At 37.8% G+C, this 24,422-nt stretch overlaps 1 protein-coding gene across 12 annotated transcripts in view; it reads left to right on the top strand.

The window, feature by feature from the left end:
- PTPRK (protein tyrosine phosphatase receptor type K) overlaps positions 1-24,422 on the top strand; it is a 376,393-nt gene that overhangs the window by 287,242 nt on the left and 64,729 nt on the right. For all 12 annotated transcript variants that reach the window (XM_077782214.2, XM_085576521.1, XM_021547162.4 and 9 more), the window contains exons 9-13: positions 7,995-8,104; positions 9,278-9,479; positions 12,329-12,434; positions 19,252-19,525; positions 21,966-22,002. In XM_077782214.2, the coding sequence (XP_077638340.1) occupies positions 7,995-8,104; positions 9,278-9,479; positions 12,329-12,434; positions 19,252-19,525; positions 21,966-22,002 (729 nt within the window). The remainder of the gene's footprint in view (positions 1-7,994; positions 8,105-9,277; positions 9,480-12,328; positions 12,435-19,251; positions 19,526-21,965; positions 22,003-24,422) is intronic.

Here is a 24,422-nt window from a genome sequence, read left to right as displayed (position 1 = left end):
TTGCAGATCACAGAATATAGTATCTGTTTACTATTTGAAAGCCCCCTATCAAATTAAAGTATTATTTTGACAACTTGGAATTAACTCAGTGATCTGTATGGGTCCTTTCCAACTCCAGATATTCTGTGATTCTTCTTTAAAATGCTTTCAACCAAGTTTCAACAAGACAGTTGAATTTACCTCAGTTGTGAAAAAATAAACAATAGATGTAGACATGTTAATGGTGACACATTCAGAGGTTAGGCTCTGAATCTTGGTATCAAAGATATGAAAATAAAAATGATACTGTTCCCTATTAATATTTAAAATGTCATTACAAAACCATTTTTTTTTTATTTTTCTTATGTTTACATTTTGTGAAAATACTGACAACAACAAAATGAAAATAGAAACATCCATAGATAACAAAAATAGAATACTTGGACTAATGTGGGACTGCAGATAAATAAAAATGTAAAATTGAAAAAAGTAGTGTGTTTACTTGCCTGCCAAATGTATAAATGGGAAATACAGCTTTATATAACAGTCAGTAAGTCTGGTAGTGCTGTTTTTCCATATATTTTAAATTTTATGAGAAATAAATGAAGGATATATTTACTGTTGCAATAAAAAAAATAATTATATAGGTAGAATGTGAGGAGCTGTAGAAAACTATAGACACATAGATGCATCATATGAAGACTTATTGACACATACTGTATGGTTGCTACTTTCCTTGGACTTAGAAAGAGTGGTAGTGATATTGTTAAGTCCATGGAAAATGGATTTCTTTTCTTTTTACCTGGGCTTTCAAGAAAGGTTGTGGTTTCCAATGGCCTTTGTCTTGTTAGATGTGTGGAGATGGCAGATGGTCACTGTGGCAGTACTTGTCAAGGGTAAAGTGAAAACTTCGTCTCCTGGTTTTGTTGTGGATTTTTCTTGGAAGATGGTGCACGTAAGGCAAGTTCTGGTCTCAATATAACAGACCAATGTGCTGTCAGCAAACTCGAGTTGGCTTTGGTGTCACAAGTGTACAAGGAGCCTCACCCAGTGAACAGAAGTTGCCAGGGTAAACTGCTTGAAGCAGATGTTGTTTTCACAGAGGGACTAATATGTTTCAAAGGGTATCTTATATTTAGTTGCGCTGGTGGTAATAATACTTGTGACCTGAAAATAGCCTCCTGTGAGCTTTACTGTGTGAAAAAATTGAGATTTTAATTTTGTATTACTGACTGATTGAAAGTCTGTGTGCCATGACTTCAAAGTTCAGGGCTTGCAGACAGTGTACAATACTGAGAGGTTCACACCTGAGTCTTTCCTTGAGCTCTCATTGCAATAGTAAACTAAATCCTGTGGCTGACTGCTTATGTGTACAATGCTAATTTAGTTCCAATCTGAGTGATCAAGTATCTTAAACTATTTCCAGTCACAGTTTGAAGCCTAAAGGAGGACTTGAACTATGAAGATAAGTCCAATTATGTGTGTGATTCTGTGCCCTACATTTCACATGTGGTCAGGTGAAGCTGCATTGTCTTCATGGTTTTTGCAGATTTCTAGAGTAAGCAGAATTTTAATTATATCATGCAGGCATTATCAGTGATTCATTTTGGAGAAGGAATATAGAGGAAATAGAAGGTTGCTCTGCATTTTTGCAAATAACATTATTTAGAAATAGCCCCTGACGACATGATTATCTGAAACTGTGCACTCATGTTGTATACCTTTCATAAATAGAAACTTCGAATACTCCAGCTGACAACTGATAATTAATGTTTTGTTAGCTTTTCCATAGTGTGGGATTCTTTCCAATGCTGCTTTTTTTTTCACAAGGTACTGTTGCTAAACAAGCAAAAACTTCATAGACTCTTGGAGTTTGAGATGCCTACACCACATTTTCCTGTCTCTTTTCCCTTCCACCATTTTGCCCTCATCTTCAGTTTTTCGTCATACTTACCCATGCTTCCACGCTGTCCCTTTTGTTTCTTCAGTTGCTGTTATGTTTTAACCTTTCCTTTCATCTCACTACATCTTTCATGTCAATTCCTTCCTTCTGCCAGCTCTTTACACTTTCCTGAACTTCTAGGATTTTCTAAAAGGAGAGGACTTTGGACTTTTATGAGGCTCTTCTGTGAGACAGGGAGGATCTCTGGTTGTCTTTCACAAAGGCTCACATTTATATAAGGCTGTGCAGCTGGGCTGGGGGTCTTTCAGAAATGGTCTGAAATGATCTGTCTGAGTGGTAACTCAGTTGCATATGGTACCTGGAACAGAATTAATTCCAGAAACAATTAGCAGAAGAATGACATAAGATTCAAAAGCTGTTCTTCAGATCTTTGGAGCCATGGCTGACAAATGACAGAAATTTTAATAGCTTGTAATTCAAAATCTGCAAGATAGCAAAACCCAGGAATACTATGACCGTCTGAAAACAGTAATTCTTTGACCAAAGCTAGATCTGAATACTTGGTAGTTTCAGTATTTCTATTTAACATAGGAAGATGAAAATAACCTTTAAAGTATAACTTGGTACTTACAGGAAGTTGTATTCCATGAGACAGTATTTGGTCCATGTCCAAGCAGTCTGCTTTGCTCTTGTATTCCCGAATGAGACACTGTTAAACAAGTTTTGCAAAAAGATGATGAAAACAAGGAAATTTGTGTGTGTTTTAAAAGCAAAACAACATCTTTCACTTTGGGGAGAAACCACACAGCTACTTAGGTTTGGAAGAAAGCCCTTCTGAGTACACAGGCACTTGGCATTATCTGTGCTACAACAGGGACTCGCTGCTTTTCCTGGCTTGTACAGAAGATGGACATTGAAGAATTTGGTGAAGGAAGTAGAGGAAGGTTCATGCAACCTGGGGCTAGGCAAAGACAGTGTTTGGCACTTTGAGACAAAGTACAAGAACCAGCAGTGAATTTGTAACTTAGCATCAATCATCAGCGTACACATGTTCTTGGAGCTGCCTGTTGACCAGAGTGCTGCCAGCTCACAGGGACCCTTTGTAAAAGCAGTGGATGAATGGTATTAAAGCAGTTAAATGCTTCCTTAATTTTTAATTGGAAACAGATGCAAAAGGTAGTGGATTAACAGGAGTAGTGACATTAGCCCTGAGGGAGCAGCTACAGAGAAAGCAAATTGTGAAGCTCAACGTTTTTGATGGTGATTTTGTACCCAGTAAAGGGAGTGTGTCATCTAACAGTAGGCAAACAACTAATTGAAAAGGATCACTTGGAATAGGAGAAGTATCCATCTGGAGGCTTAAAGTATAAGAGAGCTTTGGTCTGGGGCAAAGCATGTGCTCATTGGGCACAAATGAGGTCCCCTGATCTTTTGAAGGCTCTAGCTCATTCTGCCCCATGCAGAGATATTGAGAGCTATGAGGCAGGGTTAAGACACCAACTGTACAATCATTGCTCATGCTCCTGGAAGAACTCCAGCAGGCCTAGCACTCTGGGGAACAGCAGAGAAAGAGGAAATGTTATAATTAGAAGAAAAAGGAAAAAAAAAAAAAAAAAAAAAAAAAAAAAAAAAGGAAGAATGAGATGCTTTGCATACAGTCCAAATGTGTGTCCTGACTTCAGCTTGGATGGAGTTAATTTTCTCCCTCGTAGCTGGTGCAGTGCTGAGGTTTGGATTTAGGATGAGAATAATGTTGGTAAAACATTGATATTTGAGTTGTTCCTAAGTGGTTTTTATACTGAGTTGAGAACTTTTTAGCTTCTCATGTCCTGCCAGTGAGAAGGCACAAGAGGCTGGAAGGGGATGCAGCCAGCAGCACACTGACCTAAATAGTCCAAAGTGACATTCCATACCATGGAACATCAGGCTCAATGTATAAACTAGGGAGAAACCTGACCAGGGTTCACAGCTGGGAAAACAGCTGGGCATCAGTCTGTGAGTGGTGAGAAATTGCAATGCACAGAATTTGTTACATATATTCTATTTCTTTTATAATTGTTCTTATTAATATTTTCTTCATTTTATCTGCCCCATCCACCTGCTGAGAGAGGAGTGAGCAACTGGCTGGGTGGAGCTTAGTTGCTGTCTGAGGCTGGAAAGGAAATGTCAAGTGGAGCATGTACACTGTCAATATAAAATCAGGTTTTTTCCCAATAACATTCAATAATATTTTGGTTTTTTCTACAAATAGTCCAACTTGAGGGATTTCCAAAGAAGTAATTTTTGTCATCACCTTTTCTGCAAAAGCTCTTATGATAAAGACCAGTAAGAGCAGTTCTGGTTTGTTTTTTTCTTTATAATAGACAAAATTTGCTTTTATTTAAAACTTAGACTCCAGCTGTAGTAAAGTGGCAAATCCCTCAGAAAAAAGTCAATAGAAAGGTGAGCCATTTTAATTTCTGGTAACACTTGAAAAGTAGGAGAGATTAACTGTCAACATCTCCTGAAAATGAGCATCTACCTTGAGGGAAAGGCTGTAAGATTGCTGCTAATATGCTGCCCTTTTTGATTACAACAAAGAAATTTTTCCCAATATAACCCTACATATTTCTGCACATTGCTTTTGCCACTGAGCATAGTAATACTGTGCATGGCTTTCATGGAGTATAGTAATAATAATAAAAATACTCTGTTTACATGCACTTTCATTATTTTGTAGCAGGAAAACTGAAGCAATATAAATTCATTTTTATAGTGGTTGTTGTCAGTTAATACATTGTTTTTCCAGAAGTAATGTATTGTAATATAAATTTCCTGCTAAGTCCATGTAAAACAACATTTAAGTGACACTATTTGTGAATAACAATTTATTTGTGACTGTGAAATAATTCAATGTAAATATATTTTGTCTAAAATGAATTAGTGTGATGTCAGATTGATGGTTTGTACTTTCATTATGCATAGTATTTATAAAGTCCATCATCTCACATGCATATAGAAGAAAAGATTATCAGCTATTCACTATATGAATATATACTTTAATTAAGAGTTCTGGAGATGCATGTAAATCATTAAAGAAGAGCTTGTGTTTTTTGCACTATAAATCCTTGCTGAGATTCCCTTTGAATTTGTTTTATATTCCTTTTTAATATATATATGCATTTTATGTTTGTATCGTTTTTTACTGTTTTTTGTTTTGCTTGTTTTGACTTGTTTTTGCTTAAATTCAAAATCTCTTCTGATAGCCATATAGTTAAAACACCTAAATTATTTCACTTCTTCAGAAAAGTGTAAATCCTGAGTTGTGGGAAGATTAGCATAGAATAATGCATGGGAAAGAAAGTGTGTTTACTGTTGCTGTCACTGCGAGATGGTGGGGTCACACTTCGCAAGGTCAGCAGACCAGAATCTTTTTCAAGAGTGGGTGCAGAGGCTAAAAGGTCTGAGTTCTACTCCTCTAGCAGCTATTTATACTTTTTGAGTTAGTCAGATGATTATGTTAAGTAACATGCTTCACCTTAACAAACTTGCAATAGTCTTGTGTGTTTTAAGTGTAAACTGTCTGTAAGTGCAAAGGAAAGAGTCACAGCTCATGTAGGAAAAGAATGGCAGCTTGCAAGTCAGCAAAAATGTGTTGTGGTGAGTGATGGAGCTTCTGGAAATGCTCACACAAGCCTGAAGAAAGCCTTTGCTGCTGTTTGTGAGTTTTCTGAAAGAGATTATCAACACAGGGATGACATTTACCTGGCTAGTTTTGACCCAAGTCCTTGCTAAATATCATACAAAGGTGTATTGGGTCTGGCTGAGCTGGAGCTCATTTTTCCTCAGCAGCCCTCACACTGCTGTGCTTCGCACTGGTACCCAGGAAGGTGCTGGTGACACATCGGTGCTCTGGCGCTGCTGGGCAGGGCTGGCACTGCGTCAGGGCTGACTCCCAGCATTTTCCCCCAGCAAGAGGCTGGGAGTGCACAAGATCCTGGGAAGAGACAGAGCCAGGCAAGTTGACACAAATTAACCAAAGAGCAATTCCATGCCATATGATGTCAGGTCAGATGTAAAAGCTAAGGGAGGGAGAAGGAATTGGGGGAATACTGGGATCACGTAATTCAAGTCACTTTAACATTGCTTCTGCTGCCTTAAGCATCAAATTTTGTATTTCAGGAGAAGAAAAGAGTCGTGTAATGAGATGAGCCTAGAGGCTTCTCCCACCTTGATGTTTAAACCAAAGGTGGAGGAGGATTCATGCAACCATCAAATGTAGAGCCCTACACCCATTTTCAACTGAATATGAAACACTTCCTTTTTTAGGCACCGCACAAAAAGTATTTTGCATGTTATTAAGCAATCATATCTGTTTTCTTTTTACCTCACATACTTTGATGTGGTTTAATGTCAAATTTCATACACTGTGTACATGTCCTGGTGTGTACCTGTGTTCTTTCCCAAACACAAGATATACATGCACACACAAAAAATAGTGCATGCATCTTCTAAGGAAAATATCATGTGCAGCAGGATACATTCATACCTCTTTTGAGATGTAAAGAAATACTGTAGGGTATTCCCATGAAAAATGAAACATTGCATACAGGAAGTCTCTCAATGACACAAACAGCACAGAGGGGCTGTCACTGCATGTCAGCCTTCATCCACTGCCTGGTATGTCCTGGGACTGTGAAGAAAAGCACCAGCCTGAGATTTTAGTTAACTTCTCCTAAGCCTTCTTATGACAGTTAGATGAACATGTTCTGCAAAGCTCTCACCTATTTCTGGGCGTTTTTGGCTACCTGAATTTATTATTAATGTGCCAAGTTATGTTGCTTGTACTGAGGGTCAGATCATCATTTATAGTTTGCATGTAGACTGAAATAAATTTCACTGATATGAGAGACCACTCACTCTTTTCTGCTGCTAGCACAGCACCTGATGCTTCCTTTGATCCACTGGATTTTAATTTATTTCTGCTCTTTGTAAAACTTCAGTCTGCTTTGATAATGAATATCCAAGGAGTGTCATGCATAAGGCTCACTGAAAATTTCATTGAAGAAAATAGGCTTATTAGGAGACAGAAATATATGTCAATATATTAAATAGAAATGACATTTTATATAGAAAGACTGCAAATTTGAACAACCTTGTCTCTTTGAGGGGGGAAGGTGTATCATTGGGTTCAGAGTTTCTTCAGGCAGTCCCTTATGCTCACCCGCTTCTTTCAGTATGTGTGTGTTCAAATCTAGGTGAGCTGCTCTGATAAAAAGTAATTGTATGCGTAGGCAAAAATACCTTGTAAGCTGTAATGGGAGATAACAAAATGCATTTGCCCAGTCTTGATGGGATTACCAGGTGCTGTGAATCACTTGGGCAAAGAGGGGTGAGGTGACATTTCAGACTTATACCAAGGATATTATACCAGGGACATTAGTTCAGTTTCAAATAAGAAAGTAGGGTCATCTTGGTGTTCAGTTCAAAGCTTTGAGAACATCTCTTATTGGAAAGATTTGAAGTAAGCAGTCTTAATCCTTCTGCACATGAGGAGGTCAAAGGCTGAAAGAAATGGCAGCTGAGCTGGTGTGTTTCCCCATGTTTAACCCTCTCTTTTAAATGAGGATTTCTTTTAAAACAATAAATCATAAGAAGATGTGATTGAGAACTATTTCATAAGAATTTCTCTCCTTTGGAAGAAGCTGTGTAACAGAAGCTCTTCCTTGCCTGGAAAAATGATTTTTTTCAATTTCAAAGAATTTTAGAACCATGTAGTCCTTGTCCTAAGATACGCTTATTACAGAGTTCAGTGATGTTCCCTGAAGCTGTAATCTAGCTTGAGCTGTTTCCCCTGGCTATACTGTGAGACAATTTGACTTTGCATGGAGTTTTGAAAACCATATGTGGGGATAATGTTAATGTTTCAACTTCATGCTCTCTCTGCACTGCAAATGACAAAATATACTTTGAAGTGCTTTTTCACACATTCTACTATTGCCTTTTGCATGCAAATGAATATTAATAAAAATAGGCCCATGCTCACTTTTGGTTTTAATAGGATGTTCTGTAATCTCTTTAGTTTTTCTATCTCTTGAATTTCCTATTTTTAAAACTTCCATTTTGTTTGTAGTGCCAGGCCCTATACCTGCCAAATCAGTGAAAGGAACTCCTTTTGAAGATAAAATCTTCCTCAACTGGAAGGAACCTGTGGATCCAAATGGCATCATTACTCAGTATGAGGTAATCATTAAACACCTAACAAGCATAGGACGGGGTGAGGGAGGTGCATCAAGAGGTGTCTGATAGTGAGTGTTTTTAGCAGTTATTCAATAGTATGCTCCTTTCATTTACTGAATACACAATTTTCTGGAGTGGTTAGATACTCAAAATATGTAATTATGGTGCATATGACTGTCTATCCCTGTCAAGTGCCTTAAAAATATTTTATTGTTACTAGACACCATTCCAAAGCCATGATAGCCATGATCTGCAAAATTTTATTCATTAGAAGAAAAGGTTATATGAAGAGTAAGATGGTTAATAAATTCGGAGCAATGTTTTTTTTAGCTTTGTTAGATCTTTAGATAATCTTCTTATAAATTCTGTTTACTTTATGAGCCTTCTCATAAAGTAAAGACCTCCACAGGACCTCCACAGGAGGTTAACAGGTAACACAATCTGATTTGAGCAACAAACACCACATTTTCCAGCACTCCTCTTTTAAAGGAACAAAAGATATAATTTTGTGTACTACTGAATTATAGGAAGGCAAACCAACAGATCAAAACCCCTTAAAAATCTGTTTATTTATTTAATGTAGACTAAATTCACTAAATAGTGTGAGTAAAACCAGGTGGGCAGCTCAGCCCCACTCAGTTATTTGCTGGATTCTGCTCAGTGGAATGTAACAGTGAAATTTTCCATAGATAAACTATGTAAAAGCAGTTGATGAATAGGATTAAAGCAGATAAATGCTTCCTTAATTTTTAATTGGAAACAGATGCAAAAGGCAGTGGATTAACAGTGACATTAACCCTGAGAAAGCAGCTACAGAGAATTCAAATTGTTTTGCTCAAAATGTTAGATGGGGGTTTTATAACCAGCAAGGGAGTGTGTCATCCAACAGTAATGATGAAGGGTGCCTGCACAGCCTTTCAAGTAAGGCAAACTCTTCAGTAGTACACATGAAATCCTCATTGGTTTAGTGCTGGATTGGCATTGTTGGGTTAATGGTTGGAATTAATGATCTTAAGCATCTTCTCCAACCTAAATAATTATGTGATTCTGTGGTATCCCCAAGATAAATGTGTAGCTAGATGAGCATGTGTCTTTTGTTTCCTTTCCAGCCAAGCTAACCTAAATCTCTTGCACCAAAACTTTTAAGAGTTGTCATAAAAATTGTTGTTTCCCTAGGTCAGCTATAGCAGTATACAGTCATTTGATCCTGCAGTTCCAGTGGCAGGACCTCCACAGACAGTATCCAAGCTGTGGAACAGCACACACCACGTCTTTTCTCACCTGCACCCTGGGACTACTTACCAGTTCTTCATACGTGCAAGCACCGTCAAAGGGTTTGGACCAGCAACTACCATCAATGTAACAACCAACATCTCAGGTAAAAACCAACAACAGCATAAAGACAAAACAGGGAAGAGGAAGGGGGAAATGTATTTTGAATATTTTTATATGACTCAAGAAATTTCGACATGCTTAAGAAAACCCCCACAAAAAATCCTACCATGTTAGGAAATTATGTTACTAAAAATGTTTCTGGGTGTACTCACCACAGGGTAGCATACGTTCAGGGATTAATCCTTGCATGAGGTGAAAATTGCTCGGCTGTAGTTGTGAACTGTTTTTTCTGTGTAATCTGTGTAATCTTTCATCCAAAGATTTTGAAGTGCTGTGTAAACCTTAATTAATTAGGCATGTCAACACTCCACAGGTCACGAAGAACTGCATCTGTTTTGCAGGTTAGTAAAGTCAGGTGCAGAAAATTACTGACTTACTGAAGGTGACACTACTTAGCAGCACACAGCTGTAACAGGGTCAGGGCAGTTGGGACAGTGTGTGAATTTCATTTGCCAGATTCATGTAGGTCTTCTTCCTTTTGCCTTTATTAATTTTCTTCAGTGCACCAACTTAGACATTATCTGTCTTAATAATGCACTGTAAACTCTAGAAGACAGTTATGTCGAATGAAATGTTTTGGTATTTTTATTTTCTTAGATTTCAGTGTTATCCTCAAAAAATAAGATAGTGGCTTATGCAGTTGATAGTGGAACGTAAGTTAATGCTATATTCAGAAAAACTTGATTTTGTGACATGATGACTTTAGAGATTGGCAGAGATCAAGCAAGTCAGTAATTTACAAATTTAAAGAACACAAAGCAGGCTATTTTCCTTGTTATCTGTCATGATTAAATTCAGATTGTCCTGTAAAGAGAAGTTAATTATGTAATGGAATGCACCTATGATTTTTGTCTGTTCATGTAGTCTCCTAATAGTACATGAAAACACACACATTAATCAAGATGTGAGAAAATTCAAGGCGGAACGCCTTGAATTATGTAGCAAATTAAATGCTATAGTTGTCATGGCTAACTGGAAGAGTTTGTGGGATTCCACCCCAGCACATAAGCACTAGCACTCCTCATATCCCTGTCCCTTCAAAAAAACCCAACCAGTGCAGAAAGAAAACCCAAATTATGTGTTCTGTTCTATTTATATGGCTATTAGATTGTTTTGAAGCCTGATATTTTATTTAGGTTGTTTTAAGGGTCCTTGTGTTTTTTCACAACAAATTGTAGTTCATAAATTTTCAGATTTTATGATGGTGTAGTACTTGCATACTTGTCTTCTAACCTCTTTGCAGAAGGAAAGAAAAGAGGTACATGTCTTGCTAGCATGTCTGATATTTCAGTATTTTGAGGAGAAAAAAGTTCCTTAATGTGTTTGGATTTTTTAAGACTACAGTGAATTCAGACTTCTTCAGATATGCCCTCTTTTTCCAAATAGAAATTTTGGGAATCATGTCCCGAATCCAGTATAGCACAACTTTCTAGACAGAGTATGTATCTTGCTAATTGGCAAGACATGGTTAATGCTAGAAAAGCTCAAAGGCAAGCTGTGACACCCTTGTATCTGAACTTCAGCCTGTTCTTTCTATCTTGCTTTATGTTGCTGAACTTTTGTCTAGTTCTGCTCTGCATGGCTGGTACATAACACGAAGGAATGCATGTTTCAGAAAATGCAAACTTTAGTTTAATGAGGGCTGAAATTATTCCTTTCAACTAATCTTACAAGTGGTTACTGTGATTCTAATGAACATGGTGTAAGCAGTAATTTTTAAATTAACATTAAATGAACATTAATTCTATAAAATATTATTTCCTGAAATAAGAGCATGTTTTGTGTTCATCTAGGATCTAGGACTAATGAAGCAAGGCTTTTAATCTTTCAGAGCTCTTCTATCTATTGGCATAGTACTGTAAAATTATTATGACTTAAATGATTCATATCCTGCTAGGAAACATCTTTTTTTGAAAATTTAGTTTGAAATATACAGGCTTCATTAATGATTTCATAATGATACAGCCATATAATTTAAAAAATCACAAACATGCAGATAGTTTTCAAACTTATGAAAAGTTAGTAATTATTAGAAATCTGTTATTTTCTGATTCACAGAAAATCCTGCTTCTTTTCTTGCACTGGGGCTGAAGTCAGCAGCAATATTACCAGTGAGGACTGTAACAGGAAGCAGATTAAAGCTGGATGGTTGAAGTAATTCCCAACACAAGCCATCCCACCCACAACAAATATTGCTGCCATGAAGGCGTGACAGTCTGACAGTCCATTAGTGAATCAATTCCTGAACTACTTCTGGTTTTGACTTTGATTTTGTTCTTTCATAGTGGTTTTGAAGCTGATTAATGAGCAGCTTGGCCATCCATTGATAGGAATGGGCATGGGAATGGATTCCCTGATCCAGTTCTAGCCCACAGATGCATGTCTATATAAAGTCCAACTTTCCTGCACACTGGCTGGTATTAGCATTGTTTCCCATGCTGTTCAAGATGAAGTATGGAAGTTTCTTAAATTGTTTAAGGAGGATGGTAGAAGCTGAGTCTTTGACATGGTGACTGTCGTTATTTGCAGGGTAGAAAAATTGAGGCCAAAAATGTGGGGATTTTTGTAGTTTAGGGTTTCTTCTCATTCACCTCCTCCATTTCTGTCCTTCTTGAATGAAACTGTTTCAAGTTGAGAGGTGTCATGATTTGATGGGAGTTCATGCCCCAGTAAAAAATTTTGCCTGACTGGAACAACTGTTTAAAAATACTCACATGGCTGATAAAGATTGTGGCTTTGTTCTGTATCCAAGCAGCCACAAACTCATAAAAATTCTAAATGTTTTAACTGATTTCTTTCCTGTCCTTTTCCTCCCCGCTCTACATTAATCAGCTCCCACTTTACCAGACTATGAAGGAGTGGATGCATCTCTCAATGAAACTGCTACTACAATAACTGTACTCTTGAGACCTGCACAGGCCAAAGGTGCACCTATCAGGTAAAAAAACAAAATAAAACAAAATATATATATAAAAAATCAGTAGTTGAATATTTGTTGTGTATATAGAGCTGTTCATTTCTGAGTGATATTCATTTAACATCACTATTTTTTTTCTTACCTACACCTAGTTTGCCAATAGATGTGTAATTTTAAAAATTCTGCATTTAGAAGGGTTTTTTTCAAAGATAGTCACAACTTGAATCATCCAGCTACCTGACCTTTTTGATATAGGGTCCCCAGAACCACATTCTAGCCATTATAATTTCATTTTACTTTCTCACAGTGCCTCTGAAATATGATGCTGAAAGGTGTTTGTCAGAAGGTAGATTTCAAAATAACACTTCCTCTCCAGTGCTTCAAAGTCAGCTACTCTGTAGCATGTATGTGTGATTGGAAAATTGTAAGCTATGGGGAAATGGGAGCATAATAGTGATGAATACAAACTATTTGACCTTTTTCTTATGAGAGTGTGTCTTACTAGGAATCATGTAGCAAGCTATTAAATTTTATTTGGCATGTCCTCTAATCATATTAAAATGTTTCATTTATGTTAACTTTGAGGGGTCTTTCCCTTTCTGTTCTCTGTTGAGAGATAATTTAATTTTGTTTGCAAAGATTAGTTCACATCCTGCTCTTTACTTCTACTTGTTAGTGTAAAAATTTTATGATATTATTTGATTCCATTTGTATTTTACTGATGTGGCTGCATCAGCAATATTCAGGGGCAGGGTTGACTAATTGGGGGTTAATTAGCTGCTGAGCATCAGAAGGTTTTCATGCTATTACCCTTGTGACACTTTAGAGAAACACTGGCTAATGCATTTCATTCTGTGTTACATTAAGTCTGCTATCAAGGCTCAGCTGATGCCAAGTCACATGCCCAAGCCCTAAAAGCAGAGGAAAATTAACTGTTTCTTAAGTCTATTTCCATTAAGAGGAATGTATGTTTTATATGAATATTGGGGGTGGATGAGTCACATATCTATATACATTTTTATGTGCTTATCATATAGTCACTCTTATGATTGATATTATCAAGTTATTTGTTTATATTCTGTCATAGATGATAATCCAGATTCATCCCCTTTGTAGGAGATTTTGATGTGTTATGTTTAAAATTGTAATCCCACATATCATTCATTTCTGAGAAATTGCTCTGGGGCAAACCTAGGATTTTTGGCAAACAGGGCTGCTTTCAATATGGGACTTGGATTCTTAAAATAGGGATTTTTTTTTTAAATTTTTTTTTAATTAATACCATGGACTCCAGACTTGTGGTCTGAAAATGCTCCCAAATCTGCAGGTGCTTAAACTTGTTTCACTATATGCCTTTGTAGGTGCTTTTAAAGACTTCTGAGTGTCCTGCTGCTGGCCCTAATGAAGCTGCCCTTATTTAGGAAGTGTGATATGTCTGTCATGTAATCCGTGCCACATCCTTTCAGTCTTGTGTCTGGCCACCTGAGGGAGCTGAGGCAGATTCTTGCCCAGAGCACGCCTGCCGGACACCACTGGGATCTACTGATGGCACTGGTGCACATCTTCGTTGCGGAAGCTGCTCCAGGGCACTCCTGTGCTGACAGCAGCGGGCTTCCACCTTCAATCCCACCACACATCTTCAGGAGGTCATTCCTGGGTGCTGGGTTTCTCTCCTGGAGGGATGGTTCTTTTGTGAACTGGTAGCATGATGGGATGTGGCTAGAGAATTACTCATGCTGCTAGAAAATTACCCTAGCTCAAGAAGTTCTGGTTTCTCTGCTCTGTACTTGCAGATGAGGAACTTGCTACAGAGTAAACCTCACATTTATTCTGTTGGTTTTCCTCACAGCATCGTCAGTTCAATGGCATGAGCTTGTCACTGTGGCCTATGAAGATGGCAGAAAGGACCCATGTACTAAATGTTAATAGATGGTTTGATAGTGATAGTTTCACAGAGTAATAATAACTGTTCTTTGTGTTCTCAAAAAACATACTTCTTTCTTCCTTCCTTTCTGTCATCTTGCCTTTCCACTTGAATTAATTTCTAAAACCTAACATCAAGAGGCCAAGGAAATAAGTCCTTTACCATAACTGGAGACCTGGGCTTTATTCTTAAAATCAACCAGGTGTTTTATTCCTTACTTGGAATGAGAAGCATTCTCCAGGGGAAGCAGAAGACAGGGTGTTATTGCCTTTTCTGAAGCTATGCATGTTGCAGTCAGGCACTTTTCAGCAGCTTCTTAATAGGGAGATAAATGTAGCATACTGAAATTCTGAATTGATTCAATGCATTTTTCTAAATTTTATGATACATTTTAGTGAAACTTCACTCCATCCATACTGCAGTTTTGTTTCCTCTAGAAGCTGGATTACTGCCATAATGAGTGTTACTAGGTAGGTGGGGAAAAAATGGATCACCGTGCCTGCAGTTGTGATGGAGTAGAAGAGACTTGGATGCTGTTCTTTAACCTGACCCTGAAGAATGCAGCTGGCTTTTTGAATTTTTTTTTTCTACCCAGTCCTGTAGTCTCTGTACCTGTAGATGGTAATTTCATTTCAGATCAGTAGGTTCATGTTAAAAACATTAAAATAATAGGAAAAGTTAAAAAATAGGGAAAGGGAAAAAGTTTAGTCTGATACTCTTTTGCTTTTACAAATTGATTTACTCTATAATCAGATTTCCATCATAGCCTCCCCATCAGCACAGCCCCTCACTGTGAAACTGAGCCCCTCAGCAAGCAGGTGTTCCATATCTTAAGTATAATCTATGTGCTGTATTTCTTTAAGACACTGCCTGTCTGCCCTAGTTGTCACAGTTTTAACATGACTCTAATCATACCTTCACTGTCAGGTTTTATTGTGCAATCCCTAGCATTCTTTATGGCCTCCTGGAGTTTTAAAACAAAATTACAAACTAGAAATGCAAAGGGAGACAAAGAGCTGGATGGTTCAGGCTCACTTTGAAGCACGTATAGTTTCACCATCAATCTTGTGAATGAGATTCCAGTCAGTAGAATCAATGGTGCTTTGGTGATTCATTTGAAGATGTGATTTGTTGCTGTACCTTTTCCTGAAGGTTCCTAACTGAGTACCAGAAAAACAATTTTTTGTTTTCAAATCCTACTGCAGATGAGGATTACAAAGAGTGTACATTGGAATCAGAGTTCATTTTTAATGATTAAATTTATTTCATTTGATTGTTAAAGTGCTTTTCTTGTGCTTCCATAACGTGAATTAGGTTGCTTTCATTTTGCAGCAAGATTAATTAAGGGCACCATGGTGGAGAGCAACTAAAACAATCGCTGTCAATTAGAATTCCAAGAGGTGGAACTAAAACTTGGGTTCGTCAGTCAGTCTGGTGCCTGTCAAAGAGAGAAGATGTATCTCAGTAGACACATAGAGAGAAATGTCTAGTGGGTATTTAAAGTGTAGTCAGAATAGGGCTAAAGTACAAACAACATTCACCACTGCCATATCTCTTTGGGAGCCTGAAATTTTAGGCAGGGATAAAAAGGAGGATGTTGTCAGAGATCTCCTTCACCTTTTTGCAATTTTCTTAGTCAATAGCAAGGTACTGTACAGGTTTTCTTAAGTTAACAAAAAAAGATTTTGTCATGACAAATAATTTCTTCATGGAAAATTTCAGCTGAGGAGATCTTCAGCTGCTCTATCTTCAAAATTTCTCTGCTTACCTGGCTGTCTCAGACAACTGTTTGGCCTTTATGATCCTGATGACTTATGTAGCAGATTCTGAAATTTTTATTGCTCTTCAGAATAGCTCAGAGTTTATTTTAGTCATCAAAAAGAAGGAATATTGTCGTCTAAGCTTTCCACTCCTCTCTCTTTATTTCCCTATTTTAATCCTTCTTTGCTGTATGGAAAGACCAGGAAAAAAATGCTATTTTAGGAATTCTCTCAGTTCCCGTCACAAAAAAATCTCTCCCAATAACTGAATTCTCACCAGCACAAAAAAAAAATATATATATATATATATATATATATATATTTTATATATAAAACCTAAGATAATTGAGGCTAGGATTAATTATATGTGAAGACACAGGAATAAGCAGAGTACATAGTTAAATTTTCACTAATACCTGATATCAAAACACATTTGCAGCCAGTGAACACCCCACTTTTCAAATTGCAAATTTAGCTTTGACTTGTTTCGTTGCATGTTACAGCAGGGTGTCCTTTCTGAACATTGTTGTGTGCACATAGAGTAACAGTGTTGTTCTGGAGCCACTGCAGTGTTTTGTAAATGGCTTTAAACAGATGGTATCACAAAGGGCCCAGAGGTAAATGTCTGTATTCCTCCATGTCTTGTTAGTCTTATAATGCTGCAAGAAAAATACTGCCAGATCAACTATCTAAAGAGGATAGGCAAATTTTTTATTTAAACGTACTTATTGGAACTACATTAAAAAAAATAAAAATAAAGCTTTGTTGGAGACTTAAAACAGTTTCTGTCATTTCCTATTTTTTCTGTTGTGTAAGTGTAGATGACTACAATATGTATATCTATGTCTTATTTTCCATGTATTGTGGCTTTTCATATGTAGAGGTCCAAAAAGCATTTTTTTATTTATTTGAAATATTTTCAGAACCTTCACATTTTATTGTGGTCTCATGCTTAAAATTTTGCTGTATCTTTTATATCCCATTCAAAAATCAGTGTTCTTTTAAAGAATGCTATAAAATGAGACTTTTAAACCAGTTTGATTCTCATGCCCTTCACCTTAAATTTTTTGTTTTGGTCTACAAAGAGACTTGACCCTTAAAAAAGAGATGTGCCTTAAGATACCCCATTTATCCCTTATTCTGTAAAATGGAGGGGGAAAGAGGGGTTGATTTGGTAGCTGTGGTGCATCTCATTTTTGGAGCTGTATGACAAACCAGGCTGTTCCAGGGGGACTGTTGCATTCGTCACGTGCAGGCATTGCACTGTCCTTCCTCTCTCCCTGCTGTCTTTCTCCTTTGAAGCTCCCAGGGTGCCACAGACAAGTTTCCTTCTCCTCTGTCACTTCTGAGAGCAGAATTTGTGTCTGTCCCAGACCACTGGCAGCTGATGAGAGAAGTCTGCAGAATTCAGGCAGCAGAGACATGGTGTTTGTGTCCCAAGGCTCTCCAGTTGGTTGTCTGCCCAATTCTGAAACAGTGTTTTTACTCTGCCTGGGTCCAGGGCCAGGCCAGAGAGGGAATGAATGCCAGTAGTAATTTCTTAGCTTGGGACATTATAAATAAAAATTTTAAAAGTATTTTTCATCCTGTCAAGTTTTTTAAATATCCGTGCTTTTGGGGGTTTTTGCAAGTATATTTATTTTGAGGCATAAAGAAATAGGCTGGATATGCAGGGGTTTTGTGTAGGTGATTTGTTGGTACAGTTCCCATCAACTGGAAAGTGTTGTTAATACATAGAGTTTACCACAGAGGGTGATGTATAACTGAGGTCAGTTCATGGTCAGTTTATGAGAAATAAATATCCCCAGATCTAACTTTTTTTTTTTTTTTTTTTTTTTTTTACAATCTCCTTTCTACCTAGACTTTCAAAACTGACATGACTTTCTACATTCTTCTTGAGTACATTGAAATGGAAGAAAGGGACATTCCTGCTTAATTTTTATATGCTAGGAAAAGGGGATGCTAACATCTTCTTTCAGCTTAAGAAAGACGTGAAACTAATTTCCCATTTTATTTCTTCTCCTCTTTCTTCCATTCTCCAGTATCATACTTCATCTCTGCCACTGCAGTTATTGGGTTTTCTAGGCAGCAGTAGCAGAGAAAATTGACAAAATAATTTAATGCTGCCGCACAATTTCTGAAAGGAGGAGGACTGTCTTTGCCTTTCAGAGTCCTTGCAGCAATGCAGTGACACTTTGAGAACTTGGTTCAGTTTTACCTTTTCAGTTCAGAAAGCTTTATAACAAACCCAAGACAGACAAGTCTGCCAGTTTAATTCAAAAGCTTCAGGTTTCTTGACTACATGCCTTAAAATCCCCAAACCTCTTTTTCTTATAAAATGAAGGATTGCCTTCTACTCTCACTATGTAAATTCTGTCCTTCTGAAAAGCAGAGGAAGCTGATAATGAGTTGGTAACATCCTGCAGTTAGGTAGTTCCCCTAAAGAAGAAAGAAGAATTATAATTACCTGTTCTATTTTGAGCAGGTGATTTTGAAAAGTGGCCAAGCCATGATCCATTTCAACAGAGGTATTGGGAGGTTGAGATGGTGTTTTGATGGGCTGAATACTCTCTGCTTCAGCAATTCATAACATTTTATCATTGACAACTGTAAAGGAATGAGGCAGTCTATTTCAGTGGAATGGACAGATTTCTGTCCATCTGTGCTTGTATTGCAGCATGTCACTTGTACTTTAGATCTGCATAGCTCTGAGCCAAGATAGAAGCCACAGCAAGGTCAAGAGGTGGAGAAGCCTGTCAGCACATTCTGTCTCTAATGATATGACAACTGCAAATTGGTGCTTTAAGCACAGCCTGGAGGCAGCCATTATGTTGGGTCTTGAAGCTCAGCTTTCTCTAATACTGTTTCAAAGGAAAATGCTAACTTCAGATTGCTTCTGATCAGCCGAGAGTTTAATCTGTTGTAGTTTAACACATTTTTTCCTGTGTTTCTTAAAAAAAAAAAAAAAAAAAAGGTTTAAAAGAAAGTAATAATAAGAGGTCATGTATGGATTTGTATTGCTGTTTTTAATGAAGAAAAAAATGGATGCTGCTTCTTTCCATCAGCTGAAATAAATAGCTTTGCTGTATTTCTGGCCTTTGTTTCTTCTCTGCATCCATCTCCTGTCTTGTCCTTTTTTCCTCTGTCTCACCAGTGCCTACCAGATTGTTGTTGAAGAGCTGCACCCACACCGAACAAAGAGAGAAACTGGTGCCATGGAGTGCTACCAAATTCCTGTCACCTATCAGACTGCCCTTAGTGGAGGGTCACCATATTATTTTGCTGCTCAGCTGCCGCCAGGAAACCTGCCAGAGCCAGCCCCCTTTACTGTGGGTGACAACAGGACGTACCAAGGTTTCTGGAACCCGCCACTGGCTCCTCGGAAAGGCTACAACATCTACTTCCAGGCCATGAGCAGCGTCGAGAAGGCAAGTGCTGACAGCACCTTTCTCCTGGAAGGAGGCACAGACGTGCCTGTGGTGACAGCTAGGGCTGCTGGAGTCGGACGTGGGAGGTGTTGGCAGTGGCGTGGCTGAAATCCCCTTGGTGCTGTGACAGCATGGCAGTGTGCCATTCACATTTCACATCGGCCTCGTGTCATAGAAACTGCTACTAGATGAGAGTTTAATGCATCTCATAGTAATTGTCTGAGGGAAGTAATTTCAGGACTGTGACTGTATCCTCAGTAAATAACATCTGCAGTACTTTGCCCAATTCTCAGTACCTTAACTCTTCAGAAGATTAAATTACTGCAGGATAAAGAGAATGTGGGCTGCTCAGTAGGCTAGTAAAACATTGCAAAATTTTAAGACTATCACACTGGACATCAAATAAAAAGGAAACATTTTCTTGAGCAAAAGTAACCCCTGGGCCATCACGAATTTGAAAGTCTTTCTGAGAAAGTGTACATCAGTTTTGCAGCACTGCTGTGCAGTAGAATTATGGCTAACATTTACCTTCATTACCTCCTTGGTGCTTCTTTTTAACTCTGCTGCTGAGTGCTGCTACTGGCTCTGTGTGCATATGGAAGGAGGAGAAGTGTCAGGGAGAGGTTTCAAGGTTCCAGGTGCAAAGAGCAACTGTGGCTCAGCAAGCCCCAGGCTGTTGCTCTTGAATGGCTTTTCCTCTTGTAAATGAAAAATGAGGGCGAGGGAAAGGATTGGTGAGAAGGGAAAATGTGGTAGACAGAGAAACTTTAGGTATTTAAAATTTAATATTTGGATATATAGTTTAGAAAATGGAAGTGTCCAGGCAGTTCAGACAGGAACTAGAAAGGCTAGACTGATAATCACTGATATCCAGAAGAACCATTGGAAAGGAGCAGAAGTGGCATTTATTCTTCCTTATGCTTGGGTCACTCTGGTGACTAAACAAATCCTTGCTAATAGGCAGCCTTGCCTTGGAGTATTTTTTGCTTAAACTTGATTTCAGTTTGTGAGAGATTTTAATCCTAAAACATATTTCTTCATTATGTTTGAAACTTTGGATCAAATTTCTGTTCCTGCAGGGATTTAGGGGGAGGTTTTGAGGGGAACTGTACTGCATTCTTCCAGGACACAGATCTAGTGGTTGCAAGATAACATCTGAACTGCAGAATATTTAAACAGATGCTTTGCTGTAAACCAGTGGGATCCAAAATAGGCAGAGGGAAGTAAAGGCTCTGAAGTACATGGTAGGGTTGAGAGGAGGTTACTCTGTGATCCTCACAGATATATTGAAACAGACAAGTAAATCCAGTAACTAGGGAGAATGGGTATGATTATGTTAGTAAACTTTGCAGGGCTTTCATTTTGATTGAAAAATTGTCCTTACTGAACACCTACAGTGCCTCAATTTAGCGTTTTGCTAGCTCTTTACAAACTGTGTTTACAAACTGGCATCGACATATTTTACCTTTTGGTTTTGAATCTTCAAGAGGAGACAGATGCCAGGGGATGTATTCGGGGATGGAATGCTGAGGGATGGAGGATAAGCATATTTTAAGAGTGAGACTGTCATTATTATATTTTCAAATTACATGCTAATATTGTTTAGAGTGATCTAATACCTTATGCTCACACAAACTTATGCTATTACAGTATGTTTTCCTTTAAAATGACTGCACATTGTACAGTAAGGTCAGAAACCCCGTTTATGATTGATCATTGTCTGTTAAAGTTGTCCAAACTCTGCATAACCAAGTAATTTCTCTGTTCATTTGTTTTAATTGCTGACCAAACTAGTGAGGGGAAAGAGTAGTAAATTACATGCAAATTGGCTTTGCATGTGCAGCATCTTCTGAAGCACGCTGCTGTCAAATCACTGTCTCCTGGGCAGACAGTATAGGTTGTAAATTAACTGTGTCATATGTAGAGGGATATCTAAGCTGCATCTGTGCTTATTCCACACCCAGAAGGATGAGGGAGCATGTTGCTCATGTGCTTCAGGTGATTCCTTAAGAGGATGCAGCAAGACATAATTTTGGAGGCAGTGCTGAGCAAATGTATCTTTGCTGCACAATGCTGTTTCAGATCAACAGAAGCTCAGGATTTTTGTGCTGTGACATAAATAGGAGCACCACTCCTCCCTTTTCCTCCTGCTGCATCCTTTGTTTGTATTCTTATGTCATGATTTCCATTTGATTTGAATAACCTGAACTTCCTGCTGTATTTGGGCTCTCCTGCACCTTTTCTCCCCATTATTATCCTGGACAGCACAGTCCAATCAAGACAAAATTCCCCAGCCTCCAGCCCTGATAAGCCCAGAGCCCTGAGCCAATTAATTGGGTTGTACCAGCTGATCAGTAGATCTAAGATGAACTTGTGGACTGGAGAGGGCAAGAAAAATCCCTTGAACTGACTGTTATCTTTACTTTTCTTTCCTTAACAGGAAACCAAAACTCAGTGTGTTCGAATAGCTACCAAAGGTAAGAGGTTCGTCCCCACACACAAAGTAGCTTTTTAAATGAATTGTGGTGCTGCTAATAAAGGTTCAAAGCAAAGCCACTACTATCCCTCTATTTTGAACCACACAGTTGTGTTACAATGTAATGGTCTGCTGCTTTTTATTCTTTGGTATTGAGCCAAGAGAGTACTGTTCTAGCAATACTCAGAATTTTTACAAAATCAGGACAACTTTCTTCCCCCTTTCTGTCAATAGCTTTCAAGATCTACTTTTAGAGTGCTGAAGCATTGCAGGCAGCAGATAGATGGACAGGAAAGAAGAAAGTGCACATGGGTAAACTGTCTGTTAGACTAACAATTATTTTCAAGCAGGGGTGGAAATAATTTAAATGAAGGACATGACAGTTAATTTTCCTAAGTATGAGCTCCAAGTGTTAGCGAGACATAGGGGAGGGTTGATTTGAGAAAAGCTTCCCTCTGACAGCAAGTGAGTTCCAGGACTAAGGCTGACTGCATAGCTGTGAGAATAAATCATGTTGACCCCATATAAAGCAGGTTAATCACATACTGCTCACTCAAAAACATTGTTTCATCTTCAAATGAGGACTCAGTTGTTCTGCTTATTGTTATCTTTTGCTTTGGCTGTATTTTTAGCCATTCGTTTTGGTGGCTTGATTGTGCCGACATGAGAGTTGTTTGATGGACTCTGGCAGCATAAACAAGCAAGGAGCTTACAAATGCCCAAAGAATCTTCTGCAGAGACCCAGCACTTATGTTGTCTCTTTCTAATTGCATATTGATATCCAGCATAAAAACAGCTTTAGATATGAGGAATCAGGTATTACAGTACTGCAGAGGCACATCAGCCCCATTTTTTCAATAGCTTCCCTCAATTTAAATCTCATTCAAATGAAAAGGTGATGTCTCTAATGAGATGGTGGCAATCAAATGTTTTCTTGAGAAACCAGAAAAAATGTACTTCTTAAGATGTGTTAGTATTTTCATCAAGTGATGTAAGCTAATATAAACAGGAAATTAAAACAATGAGCTAAGTCTTCTGTAAAAAGTATATCAGCATTATGTTTCTTATGTTTACCTGGCAAGATTAAATGTTTGAATTAAAATATATTTGCAGAAACAAATATTTATGTACCACAAGCATGTATTGCTACTATTTGGGTCTAGGGAGAGTTTTGAAAGGCTCAGAAATAACTTAAAATATTGCAGGACTGTGGAAGAGGAAAACAATAGTCTCTCTCATCATAATTTTTCTGGATAGTAATAATAAAACAGATGGTGAATTCACCTGTCATATGAGGAAATTAATTTTTGCTTAACCACACACATTCCCCCAATCTCAAAGCAATGTTCGTGATAGCAAGAGGCTTCTTGCTGGTAGCTTGTACACCTTCCTCTGCTGCACAGTCACATTCCTCCTGATGGCTGTAGTCTGAAAGAAAGGCAAAAGAAGTATGAGTTTTCTTACCTTTGTGCCTTATATATCGCCCTTGACACTCTGATTGAAGACAGGTTTTCCTGAAGTAACTGAGTTGCCTGATATATCAGTGCTAAATTCCTTGAAAGTGGACCTAAAAACCAAAATGTTTTCTCTGACTTATTTTAATTGCTGGCTATGAATTGCAGCGGGAGGCAATGTTAGGAGCAAATGTTTTCCTCTGCAGGAATGCATTTTATAAGGAATCATCACTTCAGAGTCATATTGTGTACATTGTATACACATTATGTAATTCACATTTCTCAAATGAGTTATACTGTTATTCTAACATATTTTTTCAAAGTTCATACTGATTTTTTCCCATATTTTCATCATAATAGTAATACCATGATATGTTGTATTTGAAGAAAAGTATATTTAATGTACTGGTTTATGTATATGCTTTTCTGGTTACCCTGACTTGTTAGCTGATTTGTTTGTTTGGTTTTCTGTAGTGTGTAAGAGTGCATTGAATTGTTGGTGTAGGAGATGTCTGGTTGCATTTCTGATATTTTCATAGGAAAGAAGGGATTGTCTCACCTAATGCACTCCAGTAAACAAACATACCTGCTTAAAATCTGGGAAATTGTCTAAACTGTGTATTCCATTAAGAATATAGAGTGTAGTTCTATGTCATGTCCTCTGACTTAAAGCAGCCTACAGGTAGGCGAACTGAATTTTGCCTTGAACGTGTTGAAAAGACATTAAAAATTTTAAAAAGCTGTGGTGGAAGGGAGTAGGGAGGAACAACAGAAAAGGTACACGTTAAGACAAAATCTCCCTGATAGTGAAGTTCAGTATTACAGCAAAGTTACTTTCTTAGTTCTATCTCAAGGATCTGGTTTATCTACTGTGAATATTCACACTAATAAGATGTAAAGATGGAAAAAATATGACATCAATGTGCTGGAGAAATTCATCCCTAACTAATTTTTCTTTTGATAATTC

Source organism: Lonchura striata, chromosome 3 (assembly GCF_050655825.1).
Source record: "Lonchura striata isolate lonStrDom1 chromosome 3, ASM5065582v1, whole genome shotgun sequence".
Taxonomy (NCBI): Eukaryota; Metazoa; Chordata; class Aves; order Passeriformes; family Estrildidae; genus Lonchura; species Lonchura striata.
Note: the sequence above shows the minus strand (reverse complement) of the source record. Positions and strands in the feature narration are given on the sequence as shown.